This window comes from Gracilinanus agilis, chromosome 4 (assembly GCF_016433145.1).
Source record: "Gracilinanus agilis isolate LMUSP501 chromosome 4, AgileGrace, whole genome shotgun sequence".
Taxonomy (NCBI): domain Eukaryota; kingdom Metazoa; phylum Chordata; class Mammalia; order Didelphimorphia; family Didelphidae; genus Gracilinanus; species Gracilinanus agilis.
This window is the reverse complement of record NC_058133.1, coordinates 173692454-173719169: the sequence shown is the minus strand read 5'-3', so window position 1 is coordinate 173719169 and position 26716 is coordinate 173692454. Positions and strand designations below refer to the sequence as shown.

General features: G+C 33.8%; 1 protein-coding gene across 1 annotated transcript in view; it reads right to left on the bottom strand.

Moving 5' to 3' along the window:
- Nucleotides 1-26716, bottom strand: part of BCAS3 (BCAS3 microtubule associated cell migration factor) — an 881625-nt gene that overhangs the window by 639647 nt on the left and 215262 nt on the right. Inside the window, exons 9-10 of the mRNA XM_044671669.1 lie at nt 16656-16732; nt 12566-12649 (exon numbers count right to left, since the gene is read on the bottom strand). Coding sequence (XP_044527604.1) covers nt 12566-12649; nt 16656-16732 — 161 coding nt within the window. The remainder of the gene's footprint in view (nt 1-12565; nt 12650-16655; nt 16733-26716) is intronic.

Sequence of the window (26716 nt, the reverse complement as noted above, 5' to 3'; positions counted from 1 at the left end):
CAACTAAGTTGTTAGTGGAGAGAGTATTATGCCCGTAGTCTGGAGAACCTGGGTTCAAAACTGGCCTCAGATAATCCTAGCTGTGTGACCCTGGACAAATCACTTAAACCTCATTTGCCTAGCTCTTGCCCTTCTATTTTAGAGTTAAGACAGAATGTAAGGCTTAACGAAAAAGACACAATGAAGAAAGGAGAATTAGGTAATTAACCAAGAAGAATCTATGATGTTTCATCAATTGGAGAGAGATTGTTTGTGCTAGCCAATAGCTTAGATGACAACGATCAAGATGAGGAAAAAACTAAATAAAGGCTCCCACCAAAGGCTCAGAGGAAGAGCTGAGTCTCTGACATCTCTAGAAGGTAATCTGCACAAGTAGGAAGAAAAATATCTCCAGGAAAAGGTCCCTGGGTTATTTATCTCTTAATGTTCCAGATGAAGTGAGAACTGAAAAACAAAGAACACCTATCCCATGAAGACACTGTAATAATTTGAGTTAACCACACACACACGCATGCACGCACGCACGCACACACAACATATTGTAAAGTTTATTAAGTAGAGGAGCCACATGATCAGACCTATACTTTCATGAACGAATCAAGGATGGATTGGCATGTGGAGAGATTTTGCTAGTCATAGTTGGTGATATGATTTGATTGGAGAGTAAAGATGAATATTATGAACACCAGAGGAGAGATTACTGAATAGATAGGAGGTACACAGGAAACCAGGAAGGGGCAATGGGGAACAAGAAGTATTTCAACTCTCTAATTCAACCAGTGAGCTAAGGAAGGGGCATAAATGAAGGATGGCCAGCGAGGCTATATAATTGGAAAAAGAAAGGTTTTAATAATCACTAAAATATAAAAGCAGTGGAAGGGGAAAGTATTTAAGATAAAGAAAAATATGTTGTCAAGCATTCCATAAGGCACAGTGGAAGTGCAGGGAGATACTTTGTTGAACCTTTGGTGAAGGAGGGATAAGAGAAAGAAGAAATTGAGTGACATGCTGGGGGTAGGTGGGGGAGGGCACAGCCAAACCATGTTTGAAGAATGATCAATGGCTTCAGAATCACTTGGAAACGGGGCAGCTGGGTAGCTCAGTGGATTGAGAGTCAAGCCTAGAGATGGGAGGTCCTAGGTTCAAATCCGGCCTCAGACATTTCCCAGCTGTGTGAGCCTGGGCAAGTCACTTGACCCCCATTTCCCACCCTTACCACTCTTCCACCTAGAAGTCAATACACAGAAGTTAAGGGTTTAAAAAAATAATCACTTGGAAATGAAGGTTATTATCAATACACAGAAGTTAAGGGTTTAAAAAAATAATCACTTGGAAATGAAGGTTATTATCAGCTATGAGAATTTTCATCATTAAGTGAAGAGTGGCACCATTCCCAATGGAGAATGGAGATCAGGCAGGAGAACAAGTACAGCATGAACAGGACAGAGTGGGATGATAAGATGGGAAAGTTCTACTTCATCACTCCTCTACCCTGTGAGGAATGGAGATTAGGTAGGAAAGAAGTACTTAATGCTGGAGGGAAAGATGGAGGGAAAACCTGCACAATTCTAGAATAAAAAGGTAAACTAGAAACTGAAAGAACCCAAAAATCACTTCCTACAAAAAATCCCCAAAAGACAACTCCCAAGAATGTTATAGTCAAGTTCAAGAGCATCCAGGCCAAGGAGAAAATACTGCAAACAACCAAAAAGAAAATTCAAATATCAGGTAGCCCCAGCCAGGGTTACGAAGGATCTAGCAGTTTCCACATTCCAGGAAAGGAAGGATTGGAATATGATATTCTGTAATGCAAGAGAGTGGGGTTTATGACCAAGAATCACCTAGCCATCAAAACTGATTACATTCTTTCAGGGGAAAGTATGGTCATTTACCAAAACAGATTTCCAAGTATTCCTGAATAAGAGACCAGTTTTAAACAGAAATTTGATGTGCAAATAACAAATTTTTAAAGAAGCATAAAAAGGTAAATAAGAAAGAGAAAAAAATTTAAGGGCTTCACTAAGGTCAAATTATTTATATTCCTATATCGAAAGATGATATCTATAACTCTTAAAAATTATTATCATCAGGATAGTAGTTAGAAGAAACATACATACAATGATGGGGAACTAAGCTGTTTAGGATATGTTTAAAAACACACACATACACACACACCAGGATGAAATAGAGGATTGTTCTTTTAAGAGAAATAGGAAGAGAGAAGTAAAATGGAGTAAATTATATCACATAAAGTGGTGCTGAGGGGGGTGGAGGAGTGGGGCTGGAGAAGAGATTCTATTATAATGAAGGGGAGAGGATGAGAGTGGTGATGGATAATACTTAAATCTGATTCATGGAATTGGCTCAGACAGAGAAGAACAGCCAGATTCATTGGGGTATAAAATCCTATCTTACCCTATAGAGAAGTAAAAGGGAAATATAGTAACAGGGTGGTGGGGAAGGGAGTTATACAAGGGAGGGAGAAGGTGGGGGAGGGGTGATCAAAAGATCCTAGAGAGAACTAAGAGTGGAATAAGAAGGATGGTAGTGGGAAGGGCAGAAATATAATTAATAGAGAGGGAAAGAGGAGTGATTAAAAAAGCAAACACAAGTGTGGAGGGAAAGAGTAAATGGAGAAAGGGCACGAATAAAATAGGAAATCAAGACTGAAGGGAATACAGAGATGTCAGAATGAATGGGATGAACTCACTCATAAAACTGAAATAGATAGTAGAGTGAATTAAAAACAAAAACCTAACATATGTTGTTTACAAGAAAAACATTTGAGGCAGTTAGACACACACAATGTAAAGGTAAAAGGCTGGAGCAGAATCTATTGGGCTTCAACTGAGATGGAAAAAACAGTAGCAATCATTATCTCAGACTAAGGTAAAGCAAAAATAGAACTGAATAAAAGAGATAAGGAAGATAATTACAATTTGATAAAAGGTAATATAGACAATGAAGAAATATCAGACTTAACATATAGGCACCAAAGGGTATAGCACCTAGATTTTAAAAGAAGAAACAAAAGGAGCTTAAGGAGGAAATAGATAGAAAAACCATACTAGTAAGGGACATCAACCTTCCCCTATTAGATCTAGATAAATTGAACAAAAAAATAAATAAGAAGAAATTTTAGAAAAATTAGTTAATACATATCTAGAAAAAATTGCATAGGGATAAAGGAATGTACCTTATTTTCAGCATCACATGGTACATATACAAAGACTAACCATGTATTGAGGCATAAAAACTTCACAACCAAAAGTAGAAAAACAGGAACAATGAATAGAATTTTTTCTAATCATAATGCAATAACAATTATATTAATAAGCATCCATGGAAAGGCAAACTAAATTTAATTGGAAACTAAATAATCTAATTCTTCAAAATTGGTGGGTCAAAGAACCAATCACAGAAACAATCAATAATTACATTGTTGACAATGACAAGAGGATATATAAAAATTTATGAGCTATAGCCAAACCAGTACTTAGGAGGAAATTTATATCCCTTAATGTATATATCAATAAAATAGGGGATCAATGAATTGAGCTTACAACGAAAAAATTAGAAAAAAAGAACAGATTAAAAATTCCTAGTTAAAGACTAAATGGGAAATCTTAAAAATCAAAGAAGAAATTAATAAAATTGAAAGTAAAAGAACTATTGAACTAATAAATTATACTAGGAGCTGGTTGTATGAAAATTTAAAAAAACAAATAAAAGTAAATATTAATTAATTTGGTTAAAAAAAGAAGAAAATCAAATTCCCAGATCAAAAATGAAAAAGGTAGATTCACCTTTAATGAAGAGGGGGAAAAAAGCAATTCTTAGGAGATATTTCACCCAATTATATGAAGATAAATCTGAAAATTGAGGTAAAATGATTAAATACTTATAAAAATATAAATTGCCTCCATTAACATCACAAGAAATAGAACTTAAATAATCCCATGTCAGAAAAAGAATTCCCATCCATGAAAGCCCCAAGAAAAAATCTCCAGGGTCAGATGGATACACAAGTGAATTCTATCAAGCATTTAAAGAATAATTAATCAAAATGCTATGTAAACTATTAGACAAAATAAGCAAATGAGTACTATCAAATTATTTTTATGATATGGTGCTACTACCAAAGCAAGGCAGAAAAAAAAAAGAAAGAAAATTACAGACCAATTTTCTTAATGAACATTGATAAAAAATCTTAAATAAAATACTCATAAAGAGATTACAGCAACATATCACAAGAATTATTCACTATGACTAGATTGGATTAATACCATGATATAAGGCTGGTTTAAAATTAGGAAAACTATTAGCATAATTGTCCATATCAATAATAAAACTAACAGAAATCATGATTAACTAAATTGATGCAGAAAAAGCCTTTGAAGCATAGGAATAAAACAGCCTTTCCTCAAAATAATAAGTAGCATTTATTTAAAACCATCAGCAAGCATCATCTACAATAGGGATAAGTTAGAAGCTTTCCAAAAAAGATCATGAGTGAAGCAAGGATTCCCATTATCACCACTATTATTTAATATTGTTCTAGAAATGCTAGCTGTCACAATTAGAGAAGAAAAAGAAATTAAAGGAATTAAAGTAGGCAATGAGGAAACTAAACTATCACTCTTTGTGGATGATATGATGGTATACATACAGAAACCTAGAAAATCAACTAAATAGGTAGCAGAAATAATAACTGGCAAAGTTTCAGGATAAAAAATAAACCAACATAAATCATCAACATATATATATACACAACAAAAATCAGCAGCAAGAGTTAGAGAGTCCACTTAAAATAACTCTAGACCAAATCAATGTGCTAAAACAAATACAGAAATTATATGAACACGATTACAAAGCGCTTTTCACACAAATGAAACTAAATTAAAACAACTAAGAGGTACCATCTCACACCTATCAGATTGGTCAATATAACAGTAAACACAAATAATAAATGTTGGTGGGAATGTGGTAAAATCAAGACACTAAAGCATTGCTGGTGGAGTTGTGAACTGATTGAACCATTCTGAAGGGTAATTTGGAATTATGCCCTGAGGGCTATAATACATACTTGCTGATCCAGTACTACCACTAAAAGGTCTGCATCCCTAAGAAATTGAAAAAAATGGGAAAGGATTTGTTTGTACAAAAATTTTTATAGCAGCTTTTTTTCTGGTGGCAAAAAATTGGAATCTAAGGGTATGTCCCTCAATTATGGAATAACTGAACAAATTGTGGTATATGATGGTGATGAAAAACTATTGTGCTATATGGAATGATGAACAGGATGATTTTAGAAAGAAATGGAAGACCTATGTGAAATGAAGCAGTGTGAAATAAGCAGATCCAGAACATATAACATTATACACATATATACAAATACACAAGTGTAAAAAGGAAATTGGAAAAATCCATCTAAAAATGTATATATTTCTATGGACAAGGGAAATGTATCAAAACTACATTTCCCGTGATCCAACATGGTCCAACTGGTTTCCGTTTCCGACGTCTTGACGCAGGGGAGCGCTTAAATCTCGTGGGTTAGGAGGGAGTGGGCTCTTTGGCGAGTAGGGCTTCCAGGAAATGGGAGACGGTATGGAGGCGGCAGTTTTGAATGCTTACAAGCGCGTGGTCTAATGATTTTATCTATAACATGGCTTTAATTAAAATACTAATTTATATATTTATACAAGCCTTTATCATTTTTAATATTAACACAAGTAAACATAATTTGCAATATTGTGAGAATTGATTATGATAGACATTGCTTCTAACATCAATACAATAATGTAGGACAATTCTGAGGGTCTTACGAAAAAGCATGCTACCGACCTCCTAAGAAAGAACTGTTGCAGTAGAAATGCAGACGAAAACATGATTTATCATGTTTATTTTGATATATGATTTGGGGTTTTAGTCTTCTAAAATTATTCTCTTACAAAAATGAATAATATGGAAATATAATATTTTAATTGAATTACTTCTAGCTCTGGGAGTGGGAGGGAAGAAAGGAGAGAGACAACATGAATCATATAACTTAAAAAATATATGTGGAAGTTTGTTATTAAAATAAAATAAAGAGGAAAAAATAAATTTTAATTTTTAAAAAAGGGTTAAGAGAATGAGAGGAAAGGAAGTGAGAGGCACCCATTGTAGACAGACTTCTAAAGGAGTATAGCCACAACACAGAGAAGAGATACTAAAGTGAAATCAATACGATTTGGTGAATGACTTGATGGCGTGAAGGCTTAAGAGAGAAGAAAGAAGAGAAGGAAGAGCCAATGTCTTTTGATTCCATGTTCAGTTCTTTTCTCACTTTTCCAAATGTCTCACATGGTTATATAATGAAGAATGGTCTGAAAAAGGATAGTTACAGTGATACTGAAAATGAAGAGATGGTCTTTGTAAATATTAGAAAGCAACCCCTATAGCTGAAGAAGTTATGTTGTGATCATATGGAATAATATTGTGCTATAAAAAATGATAAGATCCTTTCAGAAAAACCTGGAAATTTACATTAAGTGATGCAAAGTGAAGAGACCTGAACCAGGAATACTTTATACATAGTAACAGGAATATTGTATGATAATCAAATATAAATGATTTAGTAATTTATCTTTAATTAATTAGTAATTTTTCCCCATGGTTTGATGATTCATGTTCTTTTCTTCCCCTTCTTCCTCCCCCTCCCATTCTCAAAGACCAATTTCACCAAGTTTTACATGTATCATTGATTAAGACTATTTCCATATTACTAATATTTGCAATAGAACGATCATTTAGTGATCATTTAGAGTCTACATCCCCAATTATATCCCCATTAAGCCATGTGACTAAGCAAATGTTTTTCCTTCTGTGTTTCTGCGCACACAGTTCTTTCTCTGGATGTGGATAGCATTCTTTTTTGTAAGTCCCTCAGAATTGTCCTGAGTCATTGCACTGTTGCTATTAAATAAGTCCATTGAGTTCGATTTTACCACAGTCTCTGTAAACAACGTCCTTCTGGTTCTGCTCCTTTCGCTCTGCATCAATTCATTAAGGTCATTCCAGTTCACATGGAATTCCTCCAGTTCATTATTCCATTCAGCACAATAGTATTCCATCACCATCAGATACCACAATTTATTCAGCCATTCCCCAATAGATGGACACCCCTACATTTTCCTAATTTTTGCCACCACAAATCAGAGTTAGAGAAGCAATTAGGAATGTCCACTTGGTTAAAATGAAAACCCTTTCTTCTGTAAGGCATTTTCCAAGTTTACCTGGACTGGATAATGAGACAAGAAAGAACTTCACAGGTTTGGGTGACAACTGGACAAACAAATAAAAGAGATTTTAAAATGTATTTAAAAGGTTATTAGCTAACGTTATATATTGCTACAGTCCTCTCCTTGCCCTAGCCTCCTCCACCTAGTGCTGCTAGACTAACTAGGTCATGGTCAGCAGGGCAAATGATAATTCAATTTCTGAAGATGCTGGTCTAGGAATAACCAAAGTAGACCTAAAAATGTTCATGTATGAATCTGATTTAGGTCTCATTACCTACATAGAGCATCTCTCTTCATATTGCCTCACAGTTTGCAATGTTCCACATACACATGCAGAGGGAATAAAAAAAAGTTTCAATTTCCTCTTTTCACAAAAATATTGCATTTGTCCTCACTCAAGAATGTCCATTTTTCTTAATATTATCTCTTTTTTCTTCCCCCTCTAGTTATATATATATATATGTGTGTGTGTGTGTGTGTGTGTGTGTGTGTGTGTGTGTGTGTGTGTGTGTGTGTCTTGACATCTCATCCTATACAGTTTGTCACTGTTCCCTCTAAGTAAACTTCTTCTAGTTACCCTGTTGATAATAACAATTTTTAATATTTACCAATATCTTCTTTTCTTCTAGGGATACAAATTAATTGAACTTATTGGGTCCCTTAAATAAAAGATTTTTTTTCTTTTTTTTTTCCCCTGCTCTCTTAATTACCTTATGGTGATTCTCTTGAGTTCTATGTTTGGGCAGCAAATCTCTGTTTGTCTGGTTTCTTTCTTTATTAATGCTTAGAAGTCTTCAATTTTATTGAATGAGCATACTTTCCCCTGCAAAAATATAGTCAGTTTTGCTGGATAGTTGAATCTTGGTTGTAGACCCAGTTCTCTTGCTTTCTGGGATATTGTATTCCATGCCTTCTGGTCCTTTAATATAGATACAGCCATATCTTGTGTTATCCTAAATGTGGTTCACTGGTATCTGAATGACTTCTTCTTGGTAGCTTGTAATATATTTTCCTTGGTCTGGTAGCTTTTGAATTTGGTTATAATATTCCTGGAAGTTGTCAGTTGTGGATTAAATGTAGATTAAATGTGGATTCTTTCAATTTCCACTTTTCCCTCTTGTTCAAGAATGTCAGGGCAGTTTTCTTAGATAATTTCCTGTAGGAGGATGTCCAAACTTTTACTTTTGTCATGATGTTCCGGTAGACCAATAATTCTTAAATTGTCTCTTCGAGATCTGTTCTCCAGATCTTTGGTTGTATCAATGACATGCTTCAAATTCTCCTCAAATTTTTCAATCTACCCAAATTAATTTACTTATTTAGTGCCATACATATCAAACTAACAAAAAACTTTATTGAATTAGAAAAAACTATAATAAAGTTCATTTGGAAGAACAAAAGGCCAAGAATATCAAGGGAAATAATGAAAAAAAATATAAAGAAAGGTGGTCTAGCAGTACCAGATCTTATAGCAAGATAAACTCAGATGGATGAATGACTTGAATATAAAGAAGGAAACTATAAGTAAATTAGGTGAGCACAGAATATTATACTTCTCAGATCTATGGGAAAGGAAAGATTTTAAAACCAAGCAAGGGTTTTTAAAAATCTCAAAATATAAAATAAATAATTTTGAATACATTAAACTAAAAAGTTTTTGTACAGACAAAACCAATGCTACCAAAAATAGAAGGGAAGCAACAAATTGGGAAAAAACTCAGACAAAGGTCTAATTACTCAAATATATAAGTAGCTAAATCAATTGTACAAAAAAAAATCAAGCCATTCCCCAATTGATAAATGGGCAAGGGACATGAATAGGCAATTTTCAGATAAAGAAATGAAAAATATCAATAAGCACATGAGAAAGTGTTTTAAATGTCTAATAATTAGAGAAATGCAAATCAAAATAACTCTAAGGTACCACCTCACACCTAGTAGATTGGCTAAAATTACAACAGGGAAGAGTAATGAATATTGGCAGATATGTGGCAAAATTGGGACATTAATGCATTCCTGGTGGAGTTATGAATTGATCCAACCATTCTGAATGGCAATTTGGAACTATGCTCAAAGGGCTTTAAAAGAATGTCTGCTTTTTGATCCAGCCATAGCACTGCTGGGTTTATACCCCAAAGAGATAATAAGGAAAAAGACATGTGCAAAAATATTTATAGTTGAGCTCTTTGTGGTGGGAAAAAATTGGAAAATGAGAGTGTCTTTAGATTGGGGAATGGCTAAATGAATTGTGGTATCTGCTGGTGATAGAATACTATTGTGCTCAAAGGAATAAAGAACTGGAGGAATTACTTGTGAACTGGAAAGACCTCCAGGAATTGATGCAGAGCAAAAGAAGCAGAACCAGGAGAACATTGTACACAGAGACCAATACACTGTGGTACAATCTAATGTAATGGACTTCTGTAGTAATTGCAATGCAATGATACAGGACAATTCTGAGGGATTTATGGAAAAGAACGCTACCCGCATTCAGAGGAAGAATTACAAGACTGGAAACAGAAAGAAAGAAAAAAGAAAAGAAAAGAAAAGAAGAGAAGAGAAGAGAAGAGAAGAGAAGAGAAGAGAAGAGAAGAGAAGAGAAGAGAAGAGAAGAGAAGAGAAGAGAAGAGAAGAAAGAAAGAAAGAAAGAAAGAAAGAAAGAAAGAAAGAAAGAAAGAAAGAAAGAAAAGAAATCTAAATGTTTCTGTCAAAAAAGAGAGGAAAAACTAAATTCTTTAGTACAGATGACAGCATTCAATCTCATACCAAAAAGAGCTTTCCTGAAAAGCATATTCAAAGCAGCTAGAAAAAAATAGAGAATTCTGATCCTTGTGATGAAAATGGTACAGAAAGAGAAGAGGGTCTAGAGTCAGAGAAATGTAAAATGCACAGTCTTGCTGAGCTCAGTTTTCTCACTGTAAAATTGGAAAGGTTGATGGGTGCTACTAAAGGTTCTTTAAGGATCCTTTTAGTCTAAATCTGTGATCTTGTTAGTATGATGTGTCCTAAGAATTAGAATATGAATCTGTTACCTATTTAGTCAAATATCTTTACACAAAGATAAATTCAGAAGGGGTGACATAAAAATAGAGTGATATTTATAAGCTAATTAGGTGAACATAGAATAGTTTACCTGGCAGATCTATGGAGAAAGGAAGAATTTAAGATGAAAAAACAGATAGAGAACATTATGAGATATAAAATGAATAATTTTGATTATATTAAAAATTTTTGTACAAAAAAAATTTACACGACATCAGAAGGGAAGCAACATACTGGGGGAAAAAGTTAATAACGAATTTCTCTGATGAAAGTCTAATTTCTCAAATACATAAAGAAATAAGTCAAATGGATAAGAAACGAAGTCACTCCCCAATTGACAAATGGTCAAAGGGCCTATGAATAGGCAGCTTTCAGATGAAGACATAAATGCAATCAAAAATCATATGAAAAAATGTCCTAAAACCCTCTTGATTAGAGAAATGCATATCAAAACCACTTTGAGGCACTGCCTTCCACCTAGCAGATCAGTCAATATGACAGTAATGGAAAATAATAAATGTTGGCATAAATATAGCAAAATCAGGACACTAGTGCATTGCTGATGGAGGTGAGAATTTATCCAAACATTCTGGAAGATAATATGTTAATTATACCCAAAGGCCTTTAAAAGAATGCATACCTTTTGATCCAACATTACGACTACTAGGTCCATTACCCAAAGATTAAAAAAAAAAAAAAAAAAAAAAAAAAAAAGGATGGCAAAAAACTGTAAAGTGAGATGACCCTCAATTGGGAATGGCTGAACATATTGTGCTATATGATAGTGATGGAATACTACTGTATATATTTCCTTATAGGAAAGATGAACAGGATGATTTTAGAAAGACATACCATGAACTCATGTGGAGTGAAATAAGCAGAACCATGACAATGTTATACACAGTAAATAATACACTGAAATAATCAAATGTAATAGACTTTGCTACTAACAGCAACACAATGATCCAGAACAATTCTGAGGGACTTATGAAAAAATATGCTATAGTAATATAAAGAAAGAATTGTTGGAGTACAAATGCAGAAGAAAAAATATGATTTATCACGTTTATTTGGGCATATGATTTGGATTTTAGTTTTATAAAATTACTTTCTTACAAAAACAAACAATATAGAAATAGGTTTTGAGTGATAATACCAGTGAAATTGCTTGTCAACTCCAGGAGGGGGGAGGCAAGAGGGGAGAGAGACAACATGAATTATGAAACTTTGGAAAACTTATGTGCAAATTTATTACTAGAATAAAATAAAGAAAAATATTTTTTAAGTCTTGAAAATTTTGATTGTAGAGTGCTAAGAATGGAATTCAGGGACGCAAAATTGGGAAGAATTTTTCTTGATCACTAATGGGACAAAATAAAAAATTCCTCAGTTAAACATTCTGAACAGTCTTGAAAGTGTTTTCATTTCGAGTTGGAATATTCTTTACATAACATTGCATGTCTTTTGATTCCTTTTTTTGTGGGCTGTTTTAACTGCTATTTTATTCTGTACTTCTGTGATTTCTATTACATGTTGTCATGCAGATCCACATTTTAGTCCCTATTATTAAAAAAGGTTTGATTCTATATTTCAAAAATCAAAAGGATGTTGTTTATAAGAAAAGATAGAAATCAGCATGAATTTGGCCAGCCAATATCCAAATTCACTTTCTTTTTCATTCCTTTGCTTGTATCCCCCACTAGAAAGAACTCATTTGATAATTGCTAGAGTAAAAAGGCTTTTTGATATGAAAGAACCTTTGAATATACTAGTGGCTTGGCTAAAATTTTTGCAAAGGGTGTTCTTTCTTTCACATCAAGCAAACTCAGAAATTTCCAAAGACACAAAGTGATGTTGTCATGTAGTAAGTAGACTCAAGGAAACTATGGACAAAGAAATGAAAAAGTATCACTGTCTTACAAATATAAGGCTTCCTTCCAAGGCTTTTATCAATGGAAAAAAATGAGAACCTGGGAATAGAACTATGAAAATAAAGAGATGACAAAGAAATAATACAACTGGTACCAGAGAAAATCAAGTGCAGTTGTGAACATAAAGAAATCAAATATTACATCATTTAATTAGCAGTTCTTATGAGGGGCTAAACAATTCTGTCTGACTTCTTCGGTTCTTCACTCATTTAAGAATTGGAAGGGCATGTTCAACACAGTCCAGTGGAGAAATCTGAGTACCTTTCCAACATGATCACCTCTCCCAGGGGTGATGAAGATACTCACTTTGGCAGCACTAATGACTGTGGCAGCATAAGACTGAATATTGTCTCCACAGGCTCCACCACGGGACTGATGGCACCGGATCAGCTAGAAAAATACAGCAGCAAATTACCATTATTAATCTACAACTCCACAACTTATTAACATAGGGCTTATTTACCATGCCTGTTTAGCACCTACAATTTACCTTGTGTGTATGCAAGTGTGGGGAACATTTTTTTAGGCAAAAAGCCAAAAAAAGGCCTGCTGAGGCACTTCAGCATTTTTTTTAATCATCTCCTGAGTGCCTCCCAGACAGCTTTATTCTCATCTCTGGTTTTCAGTTACAAGATATGTACTCCCTAATTCATAAACTTTGAAATAGTAGGATTTGGGGTCTAGCAGCTTCACCACGAGTAAATTTAAATATAATCAAATGTTTTAGCCTTGCCTTTATAACATTAAATTGTAATTTAATTAAAATCAGTTATCACAACAATTAATTAATTAAAACTTTTATTTAAATTTTTATTTTTTAATCAATTGAATTTAAATTAATTATTAAAATAAGGTTTAATTGTGAAATAAAATAAATTTTTAAATATTAATTAATAATTTAAAATAATTAATGTAATTTTTACAATGCAACAATAAACACTGACATTCTAGAAATTTATATGAAGCTAATTTTCTTTTTAACTATTCCAAATTGTTGTTTTTTTAATGGCAAAGAATTTGCCATATGCCCATTTTCAATTGTGTTTTAGTGTTGAATGAGAAAGGGAAAGGAGCAAAGATAAAAACAGGTACCTGTCACTTATTTATTGTGCTTATTCATGCCCTGTGTATGCAGCTCTCTTAGAGATTTCTGACATGAGCAGAATATGAGGAAGAAATAAAAAATGTCACAAATCTCTCTTGATGCAAATAACTCAAACTGCTATAAATTCCTAAAGTTAAAACACAGATTTCACTCACAGAATATTATCATGAAAAAGGGGGAAAAAACCATACATAGTCTCATTTCATTCTTCCTATGTTCATAGCAAACCAGCTCACCATAAGGGTAAAAAAACAAACAAACAAAAAAATCACAACACCCTTTGGTAATATATTTAAATATATGGAAATGGCCATTGTTCAAAAACACTTCATAAAAACTTGGTTTATTATTACATGAATTTGGTTAGACTATAAATGTATCATTATTTTGCCCTGAAAAAACATATATATGTAAAGGAGGCTCAGTGAAGACTGAAGGACTTAAAATCAGAGAACCTAGGTTTGTATCCCATGAAGTTCTAAAACCTTGTGTAACCTTTGGCAAGTCTTTTGCTTTTTCAATTTCCCATTCTCTATAAAATGGGGGTGGATGAAAGGACCTCTAAATTTCCACCCAGTTCTAAATTTATGCACATAACAGCCAATGAAAGCATAAAAATGAACCTATAGGATAGGTGTTAGTCCTGATCACTGGCATCAGCAAAAAACATGTTCTACCATGGGACAATTATGAAATTTTTTCTTTGCTGGTAATGCCATTTTTGAATGAAATACAGAATTAAGTATAACCTTTTTTTTTTTAACATTGAACAGAATTTAACATGTTACACCAATCTTTGACATATTTTGAAATTTTTCAATAGAAAAAAAACTGCTAACTATAACTAGGAAAATGATTGGTGATAAATTACCACAATGAAAGCTAACTTTCAAGTGTGATATTATATAGACCAGAGAGAATAAAAAGTTGAAAGGAGATCACTGGGCTGCTGGGATGATAAATAGGAGAGCAACAGTATCTCTCTGCTGCCTCCTGCTGCCTCTCCAAGAAAAAACATAGTTTTGGAAATGTTTAACATCGTTTTTTTCTTACTTCTCTGAACTTAAAAATAAATAAACAAACAAACAAATAAGTGAATGAATAAATGCATAAACACATAAATAAATAAACGAATAAATGAATAAATAAATAGATGAATGAATGACTCACTTGGGGTATAGATGTTTAAAAAAAGGAGAATTTTATAAGCACCATCTAGGATTTTGGGTGGCATGATACGTTATTAAACTAAAGCTAACCAAATTCCCTGTTATTCAAAAAGCCAATCAAGATAAGGAATTGCTTCAGAAATTGCTGGAATTCTCATTACTACATTCACTGGTTTTAATTTTTAAATAATTACTATTGTAGGGAAAAAACATAAGACTGCACATACAGTGATACACTGCACAAACTTTCAATCTTTTTAATTTATGAATCAATTTGGCTGATTTTTTTCTTATAATTCTCTTCTGTTGTCTTTAAAAATAATTATGATGTAGGATGGATGGCTCTCTTATTGGATAATGGGGAAATTTGAGGGGATTTAAAATTTTATTTTTAAATATGAAATAAAAATAAAGATAATTACCCAATCTTCAGATACCCATCACTAAGCACACTGGCTAAGCCATAGCAATATCTTAATAACTTCTTAATGACTGACTTACTGGCAAATGGGTTCAATCTGGGAACTCAAAGTTAAAATGGCATTGAAAAGTAATTGCTCAGAAATAACTATAAGAAGGAACAGGATTGACTATTGTATGGTCATGGAATTCCAGGGATATCTCAGCAGGAGGAAAATATCTTCTCTAGAAAGCAGAACCAGTATCAGAGTACCAAACTTTTAGTTGGTCGTGCTGCAGTTTCAGTAATGTATATGAATTCAGGGTCTGTGGGCTACTTGAACACAAGTTCTCACAAAAGAACCTAAGATTCATGTTGAGAAATGATAATATCTCTACAATGGCAGATACAAGCTCTTCCCCATACATGCAGTATTTAATTAATTTGGATAATACTTCCAAATGTATCTGCAAAATTTGGCATATATAAGTATCCACTTATAATCACCAAAAGACATTTTATAGTCTTTTATTTATATGTCTCTAGCACTGAGCAGAAATGTATTACAGATGTGAACATCAGAAGATATCATTATGTCACTATACAGCATTGCAAACCATTTGTCAACAAAGTAAAAGACAAAAATTCAGGAAAACTAAACTGGAAAATGGCCAAGAAGAGTGGCCTGGAGAATAACTAGGGCAATGGATCAAATGCCAAATGTCTATGCCATGATGAAAATTTTGATACATCATGGCACATAGTCAGAAAAAAACTTACATAAGTCATGGACTTTTTATAAACTTCATGCATTTTCAGAGGCTGGGGATTTACTAGTTCTGTGGGTTCACAAAAAAATTATTTTCCTTACCACATCCTTATTTTGTCAAAAGCTTTATGCTTCCACTTATGCCTAACTCACAGTAACTATTGCAATTTAGCAAAAATAAAATTGGATTCCTGGTCATCTTTGAGCTATGGAACAATTAGTTGTAAGCTACATTTATTAGTATTCACATTCCTAAGTGCCATGGAAAATGATGATTTCTTTTGGAGAAGAATTTTCATTTACTGTTTATGTAAAGATGCCAAGCAGGGAAGAATAACAATATACATAGTAAGAAAGAAACATTGTCCATCAGCTAAACTTTTTAACCAGGAGACAAGATCCACTCCCAGAAATAGCATTCTAGGAACAGCCAAACTCTGGGTAGTTAAGTTAAGAGTACTATGGCTTTAGGCAGCTAAATAATAAAGATCTGATGCCATATTTTCATCTGGCTATGATAACAAGACTTTGACCTTGGATAAAGAATCAACTACTGATTGAAACAATTACCACAATTTTCCTCAATTTACTGATAGAGACAATAAGTGTGAACTGCCACCCTCAAATCTTATAAAAGTTTATAAAGATTTTATTATCTTACACTTTTGGACAACAAGGTCTTTTATTACCAAAGGTTTAGCACTCTATCACCCAGTTCTGATTTCAACTCTCTATTCAAACAGACAAAAGTGAGATTTCTTATCTATTTCAAAACCCTACAAGACTATAAGCCCAGAGCAGAGAGAGAAAGTGCTCTGCATTAATAATTACTATTCAAAACCAAAAAGGCCAAATAAAGCCCTTTTAAACACAATCTTTTTGTGTACTGCCTTTCCAGGTATGGAAAATATGACTTGCAGAAAAGGAAATGGTCAAAACAAATACTATCTTACCTTGTTTTCTGCATATGCAAGCCAGCGGCTCCCAAGAGCAATGGGATTCATGTTTGGCCCTGGACAAGGATAGCAGCCTGAAAATTTTCAAATGACAATATTAAGAAATCTCAATCATTATTAAGTAGGAATTTTACATATTTGTGGCAGGAAAGGAGACCCCCAAAAATCTAAACAAAAAAATTTAAATGACAAAACAGTCAACAAATGCTTATATTTTTTAAGTGGAAGAAAAAATTCCACTGATACAAGCCATCATTTTAAGATTTAAGTGAATATAAATGTTCATTTTTCCTTCAGCTGGACTTTTCTTCCTGATTCTTATTCTGCATTTTGAAAAAAGCAACATTTTGCAGCTTTTTTTGCATTGTCACATAAAATTTAAGTGGAAATGTAAATTACTTTTTAGCAGAAATTGGGCATCATATATATGTGTGTGTATGTATACACACACACACACACACACACACACACACACACACACACACACACACACACACACACCTCTCTCCTCCTTGCCCATACCTCCCACAGGGAATTACAAAGGCGCCTGGAAAACACTGGGCAGTACTGGAATCTTCAGGCCCCAAATAAGCAGACAGAATTAGGTAAAAGGGAGAGTGAAATCAGAAATGTAAATAGAAAGAGAGTCAATCAATACTAATTCTATGATCCATTACTTTGTCACCTAAAAGATACTAGAAGTTATTTTGTAGAGGAAAAGAAGAAGAAAAAAAAAAAAAGAGGACACTAATAGTATTGTAGAATGACTGTGGGTCAGATTCTGACAGAGTAAATTGAAGCAGAAACTCAGAAAGGAACTTCACAAAGTAGAACTTTGATGGAGGGATGCTGGGAATCACTTATCTAAAAAAACTGTGCATTTACACGTAACATTGAATTTCATCTCTTATGCTTGTTGTCCTGACTATTAACAGCAAACACTAAGTCCAAGTCTTTTTGTTTGTTTCTCTCCAATCAGGAAAAATGAATTTAATATTCCTGGTAGCACAGAACTAAGAGGCCTGGAAAAACCTACATGTCCTTATCCATTTCCACCAATGAAGCAACATTAGTGTAGTCAATAAGCAAAAGTTTACAATAAGAGGCAACAAAAATTCCTAGCTTTCCAATTATAACACCCCACGTTGGTCTAGACAGTGCTATTCTTTCTCTGTGCCTCGATGGCCTAATTTATAAGGGGGATGAAGTAATATGGAGCAGCACATAAGACAATGTAAAGCATTCACAAAGAGTAAAAACTAATACTCACTGTAAATGCTGACTTATTGACTGAGTAGAAGTTTCTCATGAGCACTGGCTGGTCCCTAAAATTATTGTCGCTAATGTGCACAATGTGCCTCCATTCGGAGACTGAATTTCCTTACTGGGTTTGTTGGGTTTTTTCCTATCACTACAAAATCAAGAGAAATAAGTTGCTGGTGAGGATTCATTTTAAAATAGTAATTGAAAGCAAAGATACATAAAAGTAGGAAGGAGGGAAGAGAAGAAGGGAGGTAAAGAGATAAAGACAAAAAATAAAGCCATGGAAGAAAGCATGGAAATGCTGTAATTGGCATTAAATACAATATATAATTCACAATACTCTACTGAGCAGGCTTTTCCAATCTTTTATTGATCCTAAAGGGAAGAGAGTAATCAATGTCTACCTTCCTTACTAGTTGACTACACAGCAAATAAGTCAATAATTAAGCAAACTTTCAACCTATCTCTCTTATTAGTGGAAGACTAGCTGAGAGAGATTTTCTAAGAAGTTATCAATTTATTTTTCCTTCAAATAAGCAAATATCTGTATCATTGTAAGTAAAAAATGGGAGTTACAATTAAGAGGAATAAAGAGCAGCAGGTACTAACAATTCTGTAATGACACAAAGTAAGGAGATACTAATGTTCAAGAAACACTGGTTACTGGAATTTGGGAATAAAAATCAAATGCATATTATTAATACAGTCTGAAGTTCTGATTATGAAAGGAATAGAAAGCTTAAATCTATCATAAGAAAACAGAAATATGAGAGTGGAAGAGCAGACACCAGCTTTAAAGGTTTTATTTTTTATCAAAAGCCCGTGTGTTTCATCACACAAGAAATCTCCAAAGATACATGCCAGTGAAATGATGGTTTTCTTTCTAATCGATATGAACTTTCTTTAAGTGAAAATACTTTTAGAACAGTAAATACAATTACTCATTTTATTAAAAAGGGAATATATAAATATCCAAACTACACTAATTTAAAGATTTCCTTAGAACCAAAGTAGTTAGAAGGAAAAAATGTGTGGGAAAAGTATTCAGAAATCTCAAAAAAAGACTCTCTAGGGGGCAGCTGGGTAGCTCAGTGGATTGAGAGTCAGACCTAGAGACGGGAGGTCCTAGGTTCAAATCAGACCTCAGACACTTCCCAGCTGTGTGACCCTGGGCAAGTCACTTGACCCCCATTGCCTACCCTTACCACTCTTCCACCTATAAGTCAATAACACAGAAGTTAAGGGTTTAAAAAGAAAAAGAAAAAAAAAAGACTCTCTAGACCAAAATAGCAAAAACAGATTTTGCAAAAGTCATCAACTTAAACACTAACAGGAATATCAAATTTAGGACAAAATTAAGAGAAATGTTAAAAAATATTGTTATCTTCCTGAGTTTTACATGATACAAAGATAGCAAGAAACTATTAAGGAGAAACACAGTCCTCTTTTTGTGTGTAAATATAGTTTCTTCTATATCAAAGTCTCTTGGTTATGAGTTAAATTATCTTTTTCTCCAAAGAAATCCAGATCAGTTTAACTTTATTTTTATTACCTTGCTAATGAATAACCAACTTTAGCAATTTACAAAGAAAGATTTAAGAAATATCTGCAGGGGTCCAGAAGTGAATTATTTGTCTGAAACGCACAAGACACAGCTCCCCTCTGCCTATTAAATTATAATTCTATTGGCAAACCAAAAGAATTGTGGAACTTCCTCTTCCCAGAATCTTAAAGAGAATGAGAAATTCATTTAGATAAAGTACTTTAACTTCCTCAGCTATTCAAGAGAGATGAGAATATAGTAGATAGATGATTGGCCTAGGAATCAGGAAAACCTGAGCTCAAATCTTCATGTGACATACTAATGAGCAAATTATACCACATTTCAGTTCCTCTCTAAAAAAAGGTAGAAAAAAATTGCTCATCTACATTGGTGGATGCAGTTTCCATAGTAAGGGATCCCATGCAGCTAATTACTTTTTACATTCTCTTTCTTCCTCAAGTCATATACTTGTACATCTCCTGACCCCATCTCTTCCTAGAGACTTTTTTTAAGTAAATGAAATAAATGAGATCATTCAACATGATTATCTTCTTCCCCCTGTCTCTTCCTTAAAATACACATTAACATCATCCCTCATGCTGGATTCCTTTTCCCTATCACCTTCTCCTTGCAATCCCTATAAATGTACATTTAAACCAATCCCCTCAGCAAGTTAAATTACATTCTCAGCAAGTTAAAATACATCAAAAACCTTTATTATAGCCTACATTCCCTGTATCTTTTATCCCTTTCTAAGAAAGAATTTATGGAAAAGCTGTCTACACTTATTACCTAAAATTCATTTCCTCTCTCTCATCCAAAGACCTTTTGTGATTTGGCAACTGTCCTCACTCAACTCTAACTGCTCACTCCAAATTTACCAATTGTCTCTTAACTACCATATGTAATAGTCAAAGAAGTAAAAAGAGACTTACATGACATGATGAAAAGGGAAGTAAGCACAGCCAAGAAAGCAAAGTCTACCATGAATAGAACATTGTAAAAAGAAACAATGATCACCATAAAAATTAATTATTTCTTTAAAATTACAAGGAACAAATCAGATCCAAAAAAAAAGAGATCTAAGAAGGCACTTCCGGGCAGTCCTTTCTAGAGGAAGGTGGGGTACAAGTAGTAAAACTGCATATATTGTCATGGTTTTTAGTCATATGTTGAGTCATTTTAATGATTTTTCTCTTCCTTTTTTTTCTCGAAAAAAATTCTTTATTATATGAAATTGGAATCAGGGAGAGAGAAGAAGAAATTGAGGCATAGCGAAATAAATTTTTAATAATCTCTAAGAAAAATCCTTATTACTAGTTTCCTAACCCTAATTAAACCTTTCTATGTTGCTCCAGTTATTAAATTACAGTTGAATTACTGCAATGTATTGTAACCAAATGCCAGTTGCAGAGGTTGCTGAAATGCAGATGGTTTTTTGTTTGAAAAGGACCACCAAATGCTGGAATTCTAGTGATTCTGTCTGTACTTTATCATTTTAGTTCTCAGTTTTTCCCTGGGATAAGAGAATCACCAGAATTTCTCACTCAATGTGCTAACTTTAGAGATCACAAACTACAGAGATCACATAATTTGATGAAGTAAGTGGAAGAGATGGATTAAAAAGTCAAATTCATTAACTGAAAAGTCCAATGTACCAGGCTAAATTTCTGATTATCTGCTATCCTTATAGTAATGGACTCAAGAATGGTTCTACATTTCTCTTACCAAGCCAAGTATTTAAGATTTGTGACAGTTATTTTCCTCATTCAATTTGCTTTAATCACTTCAAAGTTTAAGCATATGTTTCAGATCAATGAAGTTGCCAGGAAGACCTACAGATAAATTTAACATTGATGTTTATAGTCATAGACATGATGCTCATATAAAAACAAGTAAAGTAATCTGACTTGGGATAACTAAAGTCTTTTATTATGTGTTATCCTTTGTGCAAACAAATGGATAGTGTATATTTTATTTTTTAATTAATAGTGAAGTAATTGAAATTACTTATAAATGAACTAATAGCATTTTGTATGCATCCTTTAAGCAAGCAACAAACATTTTCCTACTTGAATACCACATACCACTACTCTTTACTCAAGCCTCTCACACTATTCTGTCCCCAAAACTTTTTTGCTGAGCATAAATAATCCATAAGGAAATTTTATCTGATACCAATCAGAAGCCATTAGTTAAGGAAGTGTCATGGACAGATCTGCACATTTGGAAAAGGGAACTAAACTCATACTTTACCAAGAAATAAAAGAGATTATTGTAAACCAAATCTCTACTAATCTTATCTCAACACTTCAAAATTCCCTATCCCAATGCCCCATTCCTTTCTTCATTGCGGGAGGGAGGGAGGGGAGAAAATGAAGGAAAAATGGAAGACAAGCAGACTGAAAAGAATGAAGAGAGGGACAGAAGGAGGAAAAGACAGAAGACAGAGAAAAGGAACAAAAGAAGGAAGAGAGAGAAAGAGAGAAAGGAGAGAGGAAAATCAAAATGCTCCTTTGATTTTAGGCTTAGGAAAAAATGGCGTTGGTGTAGAAGGACAGAAGATTTTTAAAAAGGAACAAAAAAAGGAAGAGAGGGAGAGAAAGGAGAGAGGAAAATCAAAAGTGCTCTTTTGATATACAAAATCCTTTCAACAATTGTTAGGGTTAGAAAAAATGGTGTTGGTGTAGATATATACCCATTTTAAAAAACTATTTCTTATAAGAAAAATGTGAGGCAGCATGACAGAGTACAGAAAGTTGGATTCAAAGTTAGGAAGACATGGGTTTATGTCCTACCTTAGATATAGCTGTGTGATCTTAGGTAAGTCATTTAACATCTCCTCACCGAAGGGTTAACTTAACCAAAGATACCATATGATCAATTCCTATCTTATTTTATTCTAGTATGAACTACAGTATTTTCCAATGAGCAAGATGGGCATTATACATAATTTGTGCTAACATATAAATACATAATTGTTTTATATAAATACATAATTTGTGAGGATATAGTATTCATCATAAACATTTTCATGGATTCTATTTATTACCTTAGAAGTAACTATCCACATTTACAAAGTTAACATATCTCATACCTTTAATATAGTTTGATAATGACCTTAACTTCCTTAAATGCCTAACAAATTCTATTCTTCTACTATAAAACATCCCAAGGATAAAAAGCAGAGGGCAAATTTTCCAATTTCCATTTCCACTTTTGGGGCTGCTTAACTGGAAACACAGTGCACCTCAGGGCCATACAATGTTGGCATGAAAAGCAAAATTGTTTTCCTGCTCTCCAAAAAACCCCACTTAGCACTGGAGTCAGCAGAATAGCAGCCACTCAACAAAAGAAAGGGCTGACAATGTGACCTGTGTTCACTTCATTATCCAATCCTTACAAGCATGACCCTGCTAAAGATTAACTTTTACCTCCACTAAACTCTGAAAACAACTGAAGAAAAAACAGATCTCATGCAGTCTTGGGCATAATTCTAATGTGTTTACAATGAACACTAGGAGAGTGAAAAAGTAGGGCTAGCTGTTCAAAGGACCAAAGTTTCCAAGTTTAAATGGAGCTATAGAGAGGTCATCCAAGAGAAGAGTACTAAGTGAAAGTCCTTCCAAAAGCATAGGCAATCATGCAAGTACTTAACAAGCCAATAGAACACATTCCAATTTCAAATGGAGTCTTTCTGGAAAGATAGCTGTCATCAAGAGGTAAAAAACAGAATATGAGGATATCTGACAAAAAATGATTTAAATGCCTCTTGATAACACCTAGTCTTAGGATGCCTTTAGGGTCACACATTGGCAGTCTACTCAAATAGGACCAAATCTCTTTAAAAAGGGGATACCAGAAAAAATTTGCATTTTAAAATCACAGTAAATGTTGAAAAAGACACATTTAATTAGTTACTTACACAGTCTCAGTTGTTTGCTAACAACTCTAATATGTTCTAACATGCATGCTCTAACAAACAATGAATCATAGAGACATAGAAGAGATCTAAAAGGATTTCAGGAAGCAAAATCCAAATGTCCTTATTTAACAGGTAAGGAAATTAAGGTCAAGGAAAATCAAGTGGCTTACCCAAGGGAAATAAGAAGAGTAAGAACAGTCAGGATTTGAATTCAGGTCTGCTGACTCCAGAATCAGTGTTTCCCCCTGTACACTACCCACATTTGAATTTTCAGTTCCTGGGAAAGTATTTCACAAACCATATCCCACTAAATCCAATTATCTAGTTTCTGTCAGCAGAAAGTCATATTAAAGTTTATTAATGGTAAATTTTCCTTCCAAGTTAGCTATGCATGCTCATTGCTCCTCAAAGAGAAGTCTACTGATTCTCTAAATTTTCAAATTTTATTTCTCAAAAGGAATGTTTTATGTTCATTTTGCTAAGATTGAGGAAATGCATTTTTAAGAATGAAGATTAATTAAATATCAGAAAATTCAATCAATATTACTATTTCCAAAAAATCAGATTGTAAACAGATTTTGATTCTCATCTGCATTTTTGTTTGCTTTGGATTTTTCTTTACTTTTCTTTTCTTTTTTTTTTTTTTAACATTTTTAAACCCTTAACTTCTGTGTATAGACTCCCAGGTGGAAGAATGGTAAGGGCGGGCAATGGGGGTCAAGTGACTTGCCCAGGGTCACACAACTGGGAAGTGTCTGAGGCAGAATTTGAATCTAGGACCTCCCGTCTCTAAGCCTGACTCTCAATCCACTGAGCTACCTAGCTGCCCCTGCTTTGGATTTTTTAAAACATTTAATATACGTGATTGCCATTTAGCAGACTTTACACTTTGTTTTCTATTATCTAAAATTAAAATCACTTTTCTATTACATTTTATTTTAACTAAACCCTTACTTACTGTTTTAGAATTGATAGGACATATAGGTTCCAAGGCAAAAGGGCTAGACAATTAGGGTTAAGTGACTTGCTCAAATGTCAAACAGCAAGCAATTTCCTAAAGCCATATTTGAACCCAGATTTGGATGTCCTGCCTCCAGACGTGGATCTCAATCTACTGAGCCACTAATAGTCCAATTTTTAAAAATTACTTCATAACGTTAAAAATGTTTTGTTACAGAAGAGTTAAAGAAGGTAAGATCTGCAAATAAGCAACAAAATACTGAGATGTTATTTTTATTCCATCTTTTCAAACATGGCCCTCTTCTCAATGGGCATCTTTAATTCTATAGAAAATATTGCCTTGAAATTTTTAGTAGAGCCAATAGTGCAGACCAAAAACAAACAAAGAAAAATCCCTCTAGGAAAAAAAAATAAAAGAACAAACGGCTTAAACTTGAGAAGATGAAGAAGCAGAGCAGAGTGTGCAAAGAGCCTTGGTAGGAAAATGATTCTCTTTCTATATCAAATAATCCAAGAAAAGCCACCTGGAGTCAATGGAATGACGAATGTAGATGTGAAAGTCCAGGCTCAAGTGTGGATATAGGGAAGAAGCATCTCAAAACTGGTCATTGTAAATTATCATTTATCATAAAGTGAATAGAACAAATAATAAAATCTTTTGGTTTTGTAGTACTGCAATAAACAAAGACATTGTCATTATTTTAGACACTGTAGCCTAGTATACTTGATTGGCTTCCTTAAAATCCTTGGAAATATTAGAAAACCAAAATCCTTATCATTTCAGGATTAAGCAAAGCTAAAACTATGATAGTAGATAATGAGCAAAATTTTAACATCAAATTTTAATAGACTATGGTGTTACTGGCAATAAAGGGATACTTTCTTGATTCTAAAGTATGGAAAAATGTACATTTAATCCAGAGGGTTATCACTCAAATTCTTAACTATTCTTGGTCCATTTTAATTCTTTTTCTTTTTAAAAAACTCACCTTCTGTCTTAGAATCAATACTGTGTACTGGTTCTAAAGCAGAAGAATGGTTAGGGCTAGGCAATGAGGGTTAAGTGACTTGCCCAGGGTCACACAGTGGGGAAGTATCTGAAGCCAGATTTGAACCTAGGACCTCCCATCTCTAGGCCTGATTCTTAATCCACTGAGCCACGCAGCTGTACCCGCCCATTTTAATTATAAGCTTGAACTAAGCATGGTATCTTACACATAATAAATACCTACTGATACAGACAAAATCTAAAAAGAACTGATAAATTGACTTATATGCCTAAAAGCTGCCACGTTCCTGTATATGGGTACAGGAATCTCAATAAAATAACCCGGGTGTACTTCAGATAGGGAATAGACAAAAATCTTCTCTTTAAGTTTGCAAAATTCTACTGCCTGTACTCAAAAAGCAAAGTGATTCTTTCTTACCTTGAAAATGGAAAAACAAAACTTTCTGTTATCCAAACTGAGCCTTACAGTTAAGATTTCCTTCTGACAGCATCAGAAAGGAAAAAAGTTATCAATAAGAGGAAATAGACAATTAATATGAAGTGATTATTTATATGTATGTCTATGTACCAATGAATATATATGTATATGTGTGTATGTATTTATGTATATGTATATGTGTACCTGTATGAATACAATTTTCTTTAAAGTAAGCACACAAGCTATTGGGCAGGAGGTACCACAATTAAAAGGGTATACTCATTTAGAGCTATATATCTACACCCATAGAAGAGACTCTCAAAATTCCTAATAATGACATCTTTTGGTCTTTGTCTCTTATTTCTTTCATCTTGCCTGGGTTTTGAGTTCCCAAAAAAAATATCCTCATCAGTACACTGTTCCAGTCTACCTTTTCTGTGTCATCACTGACAAAAGTGTCTCCTTTCGGTTCGTATTATCTGTCTTCCTTTCCCAGGTCCTGAACAGATCTATTTACTTTTTCCCTCCCTACCTGGCACAAAATGCCAAGATAGCTACACTGATGAGCAGAGCTGACCCTACTTCTCTTACAGTTCAAGTATTGCATTCACACATATACACACCTCAAGAGTTTGGAATTGTGTTGAACAGTAGCTTTTCAAACTATTTTATAAAGTCTAATGATTTAATGATTCCAATTAATCTGTGTACGAGGCTGTTAAATGTCACTCTATAATAAAGAGGAGAGGAAGAGAGCATTAAGAGGTAATAATCAAACCTTACTCTCAGTGTAATCAACCCGGAGAGGGAAGAGTAGTTATACTATCCATTGGGACATAAAACTCTTATCTAACCCTTCTGAGAAAGTCAGAAGGGATAAACCAAGGGGAGCAGGGGAGTGGGGAGGTCAAAAAAAGGGAGGGGAGAAGAAGGGGGAGGG